The sequence below is a fragment of the Paramisgurnus dabryanus genome, chromosome 16, assembly GCF_030506205.2.
Source record: "Paramisgurnus dabryanus chromosome 16, PD_genome_1.1, whole genome shotgun sequence".
Taxonomy (NCBI): Eukaryota; Metazoa; Chordata; class Actinopteri; order Cypriniformes; family Cobitidae; genus Paramisgurnus; species Paramisgurnus dabryanus.
Window position 1 is genome coordinate 20862360 of NC_133352.1, and position 10376 is coordinate 20872735.

Here is a 10376-nt window from a genome sequence, read left to right on the forward strand (position 1 = left end):
GTGTTTCCTCTCTTAGCGCGAGGAAAAGAGAGGTCACCGGTTTAAACTGAATCACATTTCCCAAAAAATTAGAAGAACTATGTTGTCATAGCGACTGAATATAGCTGGTATATATGGTGTCTGTTCACTAGCTGTACTAAGGAGAGTACGGTTTATTATCTGTGATAAGATGAAACCAAATCCAATATTAAGGATGCCTGGTGTAAATATGGAGGATACATTGTGCTTCTTAGTGTAGCTTTCTCAGCAGTTTGGCAACACAAACATCCTCCTTAAGTTTAGAAAAGATCCATTCTAATTTAAAACAGCTATACTACCAGATTTGGAGCTGGTTGTTATAAGGAATGCTTGGGAAACAAACTGAAGCAATACACTGGCATAGACAGACAAAATGCTATGGTAGTGATGGCCTTATTTGTTCTGTGGTTATGGTTGCCACATCAGATTGGCAGTAACTGCTTTTGTACAGCACATCACATCTCCATGGTGATTTTTTTATTCAGAGCTAGGTCTTGTGAGGTGGCGCAGTGTTGCTCAGTATTGCTGGCTATTATTTTAAAGAGAACGAGAAGCTAGTTTGTATTGAAAGACTGTGTGGACTGTGTTACTCATAGTATCCTGCTGGCTCAGGGAGGAGGGAGTACACAGTATAAACTGGCATTGCTTATTTCCTGTGTTGGCCGAAGTGGAACTCACTTAATTTCCAGGGTTTGTTAGGAGTTACTATTTTAAACGTTTTGTTTTGGAATCACTATCTCCTTCATAATGTTGAATAGACACTTTATAAAGTCATACGTAACGTACAGTCTCTATAGTTTATACGTTTGGCAGAATATGTGTTCTTTTTACGGTAACCATATAGTCATTTTGTAAATTCCCCAGCATGATGCAATAAATCCCCCTTAAAACAACATCTGCGTGTTTAGTGAGGAAATGAAACTCTTGGCCGTTAAAAAAAAAAAGGATGGAAAGAAATACAACAATTCACTGCTATTGTCATTTCTGTTTTAACATTGCAATTTGGTTTAATGTTTAATGTTGGTGAGTATTATGAATATTAAACGTTTCCATAGTAACATGTTTAATTATAACAATAAGCCATGATATGACATAATTGTTTCCCTGTGAGTCAAACAGTGACTGAACATGGAATGAGGGTAAGTAACTATTTGTTTAAAGATTATCAAGAATGACCACTTATCCACACCCTGATTTATTTTTCACAAACACACAACTACTCACACACACGAGATACATGGGATTTACTTTCCTACTCTCCCTCAACTAAAATCAAAAGTGATATCAGACTCGGGTGTTTTAGGAAGTCCCTTAAGTTCCAGTGAAGCTGATAAATTGAAAGAATAAAATGAGTCAGAATTTGAAACCCAACCTCTCAATTATAGCAAAGTACAAGAAGTATGTGATCTCAAATGTAAAGGCATTTGATATATTCCTGATAACAGAGAACATAGCGATTCATACAATGTCAAATGAAGATAAACAAGATTCCATGGTTTATATCGCCTCTCCCATTATGTCTGCATTGCCAAATGATGTTGGAAAGGAGCCCATTGTGATTGAACACATTAAACACAGGGAGGAAAGTTTGTGTGAGGTCATAAATATGAGCAGAGATTTACACACCTGTGTGTTAGTTGTAATAGTCGGAATGAATGGAATGTGGCCCCTGTTTTATGTATGCCATAACCCTGTGACGTTTCTCCCAAGTGGAAATAAGTGTTGGATAAAATGAAAAGCTATTTTGGAGCACCCTGTCACAGCTTGGCAGCACAGTTATATAGTCAGGGACCACGCCCATTTTCTGTAGCCTCCCTCCCTTCTCGCTTAAAGTCTGTTGCCTGAGGGAGACAGCAGACATCAGGGCTGAAACTAACTTTCATCAGGGACAACGTACGGACGTTACAGCTGTTTACATCCATTATTTGAGGAATCTCTTAGCCTTGTGGATTATTTTTCAAGAGATTTGGACTAACTTTAAAATAATGGCACTCAGGCAAGACTCAGATAGAGAAGCAAGCATTGAGCTCTTCATAAAGGTTAGTTGTTTAACTTTTAAAAGTTGAGATGGTCAGAAACATACATTAATTATGTCTAATAAGTAATTTTTGTAAATATTTTACTTCTGGAAGTGTTTTGCCTCTTATTTTAAAGTGTTTATATTTATTGTATAGTACAGTAATATAATATGTTAAAAAATGACAAATCTGTTTTTATTTTCAGTTTTTGTACTATTGAAAATAGCCAGTTAGTAAAAAGTAGATGTATAATTTGTGTGTTTAAAGGTGCTCTGAAAAAACCTTGAACAAGATTTACTCTGTAAAAAGTAAAAGTTGGAACAAAACAAACAAACAAAAAAATATTTAATTGGTAACGCCTAAAAATGTATGTTTTAAAAATTTTCTCACTTTAAGTGAAACATTTAAGTTGAATTTTTTTGATATTTTATGTAAACCAATTTAAAACTTTTAAAAACATTTTCACTATTAATTTCCCCTTAAAGTTTATAAAACTTAATTTTAAAAGTTTTTTAAGTAGAGCAGCTTTCACTTTTGCAGTGTATCACTGCTACCAAGAAAGCTCTGTTAAGGGCACCACAAATCAGAGGTTTACATGGGTGTCAAGTCAACTCAGTTAACACATTAAGTATTTAAGACCAAATAATACGGTTGATGTGTAACTGTGTCCCTCATACGCTGTTCTTTATCACAGTAAACACACAGACAGGACTGAGGCCATCTTATCAATACACATGCACACATACAAAACAAGACTGGGAGCTGTCGTCATACAAGCAAGGACACACGCAAGCCAGTTTTTTGTTTGCTTTAAACCACAAAAAAACATTCAGTGTACTTAAGCTGTACTTTCTATTAGTGTCCCGTGGGAATCGAACTTGATGTTGTCAGTGCTCTGCTTATTGAGCAACAGGAATTGTTTGAAAGAAATTAAAGTTGTTGACTTGGTCTTATATTAATTGCAGTTTGCTTTATCCCTTTTCTTTGGAACCTATACAAATCATCAAAGCTACGTAGGTGGTCACCAATTACTGGAGAAGTTATTTATGTTAGCTGTTTGTGTTCTTATTTAAAAAAGATGCTCATTATGGGCGGTGGAGACATTGTTTAGATCTGTTATCTCCCTGTTCAAGACAATTCCAGCTTTTCCTCTTTTTGGATCAAGCTCTCGAATCGCCCCGACCCCACACCCATACAACACATACAATCTATTTATATCCTTTTCTTTTTGAGGGGAGTGACACACTTAGTTAAAAATAAAAGATTTAATGTTATTGTAATAGACTTGAAAGAAATCCACAGTGTATGTTTTTATGTCCAGTGTCTGGTCTGTAATGATGACCACGTATTGCTCGTATTTGTCTCCAGGCCGGCCACGATGGTGAGAACGTGGGGAATTGTCCGTTTTGCCAGAGACTCTTCATGGTTCTTTGGCTGAAAGGAGTCAAGTTCACAGTAACCACAGTTGATATGAGGAAGTAAGTGCCCCCTCATGTTCTCTTATGACTTTTATCTGCTAAACCATGATTTTCACAATAAGGCTGCAATAGAAAGGAATTTCACAGAGAAGTGTAATCCTGTCTGTATAAACAAGGTTAAAGTCTCAATGAAATTATGAAATTGATTTCATATTGTTTTTAATCATTTACATGACCTTACTCAGTCAATAGTGGGACATTCCACTTTTTTTGAAAATATGCTTATTTTTCAGCTCCTGTAGAGTTAAACATTTGATTTTTACCGTTTTGAAATCCATTCAGCTGATTTCCGGGTCTGGCGCTAGCACTTTTAGCATAGCTTAGCACAATCCATTGAATCTGATTAGACCATTAGCATCGCGCTAAAAATTAACCAAAGAGTTTTGATATTTTTCCTGTTTAAAACTTGATTCTTCTGTAGTTACATTGTGTACTAAGACAGATGGAAAATTAAAAGCTGCGATGTTTTAGGGCAGATATGGCTATGAACTATCCTTTCCGAAAATAGTCCCCTGTTATTGATAAAAGGGGACTTTTTCAGGCAGTGCGTAATATCACTACGCCTGCTGCAGCCATGTTACATCAGCAAAGTCCTAGATTATTACGCCAGAATGAGAGTATAGTTCCTAGCCATATCTGCCTCGAAAATCACAACTTTTAAGTTTCCAATGGTCTTAGTACACAATGTAACTACAGAAGAGTCAAGTTTTAAATAGGAAAAATATCGAAACTCTTTGGTTATTTTTTTGCGCAATGCTAATGGTCTAATTAGGATTGTGCTAAGCTATGCTAAAATTGCTAGCGCCAGACCCGGAGATCAGCTGAATGGATTCCAAAACGGTAAGAATCAAATGTTTAACTATAGGGGAGCCGGAAAATGAGCCTATTTTCAAAAAAAGTTGAGTGTCCCTTTAAAGATATCAAGGTTATATTACATCATGTAAGTAAATTTTATGTAAATCACAAAATGACTTTCAAAGGCAGAGTCATAAATAGCATAACCTGTAAAACCCTGAGGCATGACTTTGATAGGACTCACTTTGATAATAAAAACTCTTCTGTTTAAACTCTTGCCAATGCAAAAACATCAACCCTTTAAACAACCAGACACTCCCATATCCGTGTGCTTTCCTAAATAAGTTTAATACATCATTAATCGCTGGAGGTCTCATTCAGAGACACTATATTGAATAAATGATTTCATATTTGACCAAGTCCACACCCTGTGGTTTACACTCCCTCTGTTCTGCTCCACCCTGTGTTGTTTAGGAAGCCAGAGGAGCTGAAGGATTTAGCTCCAGGTACCAATCCCCCTTTTCTCCTGTACAATGGCACACTGAAGACTGACTTTATTAAGATTGAAGAGTTCCTGGAGGCAACCCTCGCCCCTCCCCGGTACTGTATATGTTTTATGTTACCTCATATAATGCTATAACAAACATGACTTAACCTAAACCATAACTTTATATTTCAAAAGAACCTAATACTCTATTATTCTATTGTTCTGTCATGGCGGCAATCAACATAATGTTTCATTAACATCTGACACACTGAAATCCTTTGATATTGCTGTAATAAATCATTAATATCAACCTAAAAGATAAATTTTCTAATGCAAAATTAGTAATTAGTTTAACATATTTTAGAATAAGGCCACATTTTCATATAGCGGTAACAATATAAACAAACAGCTTTTGTGGACCAAACTTATCTTCAAGTAGACATCTGTATAGAGTCATTAACAACAACATAGATTATTTTTGAAAACAAGCTGAATAAATAACCAGTAAATTACCTAGTTTAAAACATAGCTGAAGCATATCAACCATTACACTGAGCTTACATTACTGTGTAAAATAAATGTATACAATGTAGATTCTTAAATTCTTGCCAGGCTGTCAAATCCACACAGCGGTGATCCATGATCACTGCCTGCCCTCTTCTTTTGGAAACCATAACATCTTTATTTTCCACACTAAGTATTTGTTTCAGAAGTCAGTTTAATCACTAGCCAGATGCATAACCTCGGCAACATGCGTGCATCCGATGAAACCGTTTATATAATGGGTCTCCAATCCTGTTCCTAGAAGGCACCTGTCCTGCAGATTACAGTTCTAACCTAAATCAAACACACCTGAACCTGCTATTCAAGTTGTTCAGGGCTATCTTAAAATTAGATGCAGGTGTGTTGGACAGGTGCCCTCCAGGAACAACGTTGGAGACCCATGGTTTATATGCTGTGCTGTATGATGTTATAATTTTAAGGCATTTTTTTAAAGGCCATTTTTTTCAGTACAATGTTGGATGTATGATTATTGGCTATAAACATTATTTTCATTCTCTTTTATTCAATCAGCTATCCTCATCTCAGCCCTCGCTACAAAGAGTCATTTGATGTTGGCGCTGACATTTTTGCCAAGTTCTCTGCATTCATCAAGAACAGTTCAAACAATGCTTGTGAGTTTCATTATCAATGCATGCTTTCACAAAAGAATTGTCTGAACAGCTAAATATTAAACAATGATGTGAAATGACATTGCCGCAGTAGTATTTGCTTATGTGATAATATTTGATTTTTTTATTTAATTTCTCAGTCCATGAAAAAGCTTTACTGAGAGAGTTTAAGCGACTGGATGATTATCTGAACACACCTCTTCAGGATGAACTGGACCAGAACATCTCTGTTTCCAAAAGAAAGTTCCTCGATGGAAACCGCTTGACGTTGGCAGACTGTAATCTGTTACCAAAGCTACATGTCATCAAGGTGGGACACAAATCTAAATAAGAAAAAAAGGCATCCGCACACTGAACTCACAAAAAATATATAGATTTATTAAATTGAAGTAACGTTTCGAGCTACCGCCCTTCTTCAGACTTCCAAACACAAATCTAAAACATCTTTGTAGTTTGTAAGCAGTGGGGTTGAGCTCATTTTGAACAGGACTGAACTGGTATTGTAATTTTAATTTAATTTCAGTCACTGTTATTATATTGACTTTGAACTGAGGTGCCAAACAGGAGGCTAAATTTTCATTTGAATTTAAATGTTATGAAGTAAAGATAAATTGAATGTTTTAAGACATTCACATAATTCACTTACTGCTGTAAGTAGACTTTTTCAAGAAAACAATCTGGTATACATTTTGTGATGATGTTGACTTAAAAAAAATGCTGGGTTATTTTCAACCCAGCTTTGGGTCAAAAAGGGACAAACCTAGTCGTTGCATTAAATTCTCCCAGGAAATGTAATATTTGACCCAACAATGGGTTGAAACATCTTACTGGGTTGAAAATTAACCAGCATTTTACAGAGTAAAATCTCCAGGTTTCGACAGTAATAAACTTCATAATCATTTTAAAAATCAGGCAAAATTTGTTTCCTCTATTTGTCATTCCAATTCATCATCCTGCAGGGTGTAGTCAACTTAAGCCAATACTAAAAGTCAGAAATTTGCCCAACCCTGGTGTACAAACACTCATACAAACATAAGTATATGTGATTAGAAGATATATATATATGGAAATGTATATGTGCAATAATAAAATCCTCTGTCTTTGTCTCTGCCTAGGTTGCAGCTAAAAAGTATCGTAACTTTGATATTCCTGCTCAGTTCACTGGAGTCTGGCGTTATCTGCAGAGCGCATATGAGAGAGAGGAGTTCAGTCAAACCTGCCCAGCTGACATTGAAATTGAGAAAACATATCTGACTGTGGCCAAGAGGACGTGAACTTCCAAACAGAATATTTAAAACACACACTTTTAACTACATTTAAACAAACATGAATCCCAGATTCATCTTATGGGCTTTGGAGGAGGCCATATAAAAATATTTAAATATTGTAAATAGTTTGTATATGGACAAGTGTATAGTCATTTGCATATAGATGAAAGAAACGGAAAGATTAAAAAAACATTACAATAAAATGCCCTATTCAAACAGGACTAGTTTTTTAAAAAGATTTTTGAGTTGCTGTTCTCAGTGTGTATCACTAATCTTTTCTACATCTGGGGCTTTCAGACAGGTGGTCATGAAGTCATTTCTTGATTTTTTTTATTTTTATTTATTTAAAGCTACTTTAAATTTACAAATTTAGCATGATCTTGTAGAACTGGAACTTACAATCTTTCTAACATTGTAAATAGAGAAACAAACCTGAAGCTGATAATAATACAGGGACCAATCTTAGCAGTTTACGTGATTTTGCTGCTGGTTTTATTTTTTAAACATTCATGCAGGAGACAGCCAAGAGACGAACAGGGTTAAAATCACCAAGTATTTCTGTGATAAACATATTTCTTTAACCTCTTTGGGATAACTAGTCCTGTCTAAATAGAGCTAATGATATCATACAGTTTAGCAATGCCTATGATCCCAAAACCCATTAGACAAAATATAGACTACTTTTGATTGACAGCTACTGTTCCTTTAAGTGTTTAAAGCTTTTTGGGTTATTTTTGCCTATTCACCTATTTGTATTTTTAATGGTGTATCATGTTTTGTGCATAATGTAAATATGTATTTTATATCCATAGGGTATCCATTCGGTTATCTGTAATGCATATCTAAAAATATGTATGTTGATCAGTGCAGTGGATAAGTCACACATACAGATTTCCACATTAATGGTTGTTTCATTTAAAGGGTTATAGTGTAATACGGATGCAAAATTGCAAAAGCTCACCATTTATTAAAGTATATGGTTGTTTAAGAAAGAGATTACACTGCTTTCTTTCAAATTTTAAATAAAATTGATATACTGCTACTATATTTGTTGTGTCGATGTTTTGAATGAAGAATGTGCAAGGTGATGACGAATCTACTGACACCATAAAAAATACACTGAACCCTTACAGATAGTCTGCCCTATCCAGACTGTATTTATTTTACAATTGCAGTTCTAGATCATTTTATGAGTTTCATTTAAGATAAAAAATACATTTGTATTCCAGTTTACATACTATATATAAACAATATACACAATTTCAAATGTCAGTTTCACAGAAATATTATGAGGGAATAAACATAGATTTTAGATGTTTGTACAGAAGGGCTATGGTAGGCTGGTCCTTTTTTCATCTGTGCGGGTAAAATCCTAGTTTGTTACACAATACTTCCAGAAACAGGCTGGAAAGAAAAAAAAGGACAAGCTATTGTTTCACTTTGACAGTTTATGCTGCTGAATACACATCTATATGCATTTTTGTTTTTTTGTTATTGGTAAAGCAGAAAGCTAGTTTTAGCAAAGGCGTAGGTTTGATTCTGAGAAAAAGACATAAACTGATCAAATGTATTCCTGAATACAGGTTTGGATATAAAGGTTTTCCAAGAAAATAAATGATAGAAAATCTCTTAGATGCTCACCTCTTTTATTGTTTTTGGGCAAGTTTTGTTGAGATCGTACAAAGCCTTGAGAACGCAGGTTATTGGCTGCTGCTAGTTTCAAGATGACAGCTTTAAAATCATCCACCTAAAGACACATTAACATTCCTTTGAGTCATAATATAGTTTTTGAAGATATTGAATATTGGATAATTTAATTCCAAAAATCATACATTTATTACAAAGAGTGAGATCCTACCATGTTATTAATTTTCTCTTGCTGTAAGCTTTCTTTTGCATCTGAAAAGAAAGAACAAAACATTTATTTGGCTGCCAGTAAGACTGAAAATTGTTGCCAAAACAAATGATGTAATTAACTACTTAAAGCCCAAGGGTCTTTTTACCTTGCTGCAGCAGGACCGGAAGAACATTTTTGATGTCTCTTTGTTCTGTTAAGTCATTACTCTGACCCACATCAACCTCTGCAACCAGTTTCTGAAGCAGATCTGCAAACAAAAAGAAAGAAAGAAACATTGCTTTTTCAAATCCTTCACATATTGCACTTTAACATCTTTAGAATTAGCAATAGAATGCTATTATGCAATCAACTCAACTGTTGACATTATTTCGAACAAAATATTAAAGTGTCATTTTTATACAATCATGATCATGTAAAAACACAATGTTTACCTTCATGCCCCGGCAGCGTGGCATCTGAGTAAAGAGGTAATGCATGAATTCTCCTTGCAGAGCAAACCACAGCCAAAACGTAGAGCAGTGCCAGTGACAACATGCTGACAGGTCCTTGGGTGTCTCAAATCTTGACTTGCTGTTCGCCGGCCAGGATCTTCACTTTTATATGTTCTGAGGCCATCTATCCTGAAGGGATCAATACTTCTCATGTCACCCCATCCCAGTGTTAATGGTTTTGACGTGATGGTACTCTCGTCATAGACACAATTAAGGTTGCGCTGTCAATTCAGTAAAAGCCTATCTCTGCTTGCACAGAGAGGCCTAACAAATGTTTACTCTTCACTACCCATCAGTGACAACTCCACAACCTCAGATTCTTTGTCACATAGCTCACATTGCACACTTCATTTGCCAAATGTTTTATTCATTTTGATCTGAAGATAGGTCTGATGTTATATTGTTTCCTTTTTTTTCAGTTAATTTAGCCAGTACACCTAATGTGCATTTTTGTGGCACATTGGTTCCTCTTTTGGATGGAACATGTAAACATCATTTATTTTTTAAGAGTTTTGTTAATATTCATGACAAATTAGCTTTTCTTTCTGAAGATACCAACATTCAAACCTGGTTAGACATTCAAAGGAGCTCATGAATAATTATGAAGGCTTCTTACGCACTAGATGACGTGCAACCTGGGACATTGCTATTGGTTTCTTTCTTTCTGCATTTATCAAAGTGAAAGGTGTATAATACGATAAAAGGTTTGGTGACAAATACTAAAAAAAAACAACACAGCCATGTGATGGATTATGTCGTCTCTGAGTTTCTGAAATTGCAGTTGGAAGTAT

At 35.2% G+C, this 10376-nt stretch overlaps 2 protein-coding genes across 2 annotated transcripts; one reads left to right on the forward strand and one right to left on the reverse strand.

The window, feature by feature from the left end:
* The first annotated feature begins 1867 nt into the window (after positions 1 to 1867).
* clic2 (chloride intracellular channel 2) lies at positions 1868 to 8283 on the forward strand. Its single transcript, XM_065271973.2, has 6 exons — positions 1868 to 2057; positions 3405 to 3514; positions 4784 to 4909; positions 5871 to 5971; positions 6109 to 6278; positions 7084 to 8283. Exons 1-6 carry the CDS (start codon positions 2004 to 2006, stop codon positions 7240 to 7242), a joined length of 720 nt encoding a protein of 239 aa, XP_065128045.2. The 5' UTR covers positions 1868 to 2003; the 3' UTR covers positions 7243 to 8283.
* Positions 8284 to 8368: 85 nt separating this feature from the next.
* On the reverse strand, positions 8369 to 9678 carry urp1 (urotensin-related peptide 1). Its single transcript, XM_065271974.2, has 5 exons — positions 9526 to 9678; positions 9240 to 9341; positions 9095 to 9135; positions 8878 to 8983; positions 8369 to 8640 (listed from the first exon to the last, which is right to left on the reverse strand). Exons 1-5 carry the CDS (start codon positions 9626 to 9628, stop codon positions 8609 to 8611), a joined length of 384 nt encoding a protein of 127 aa, XP_065128046.2. The 5' UTR covers positions 9629 to 9678; the 3' UTR covers positions 8369 to 8608.
* Between the last annotated feature and the right edge of the window lie 698 nt (positions 9679 to 10376).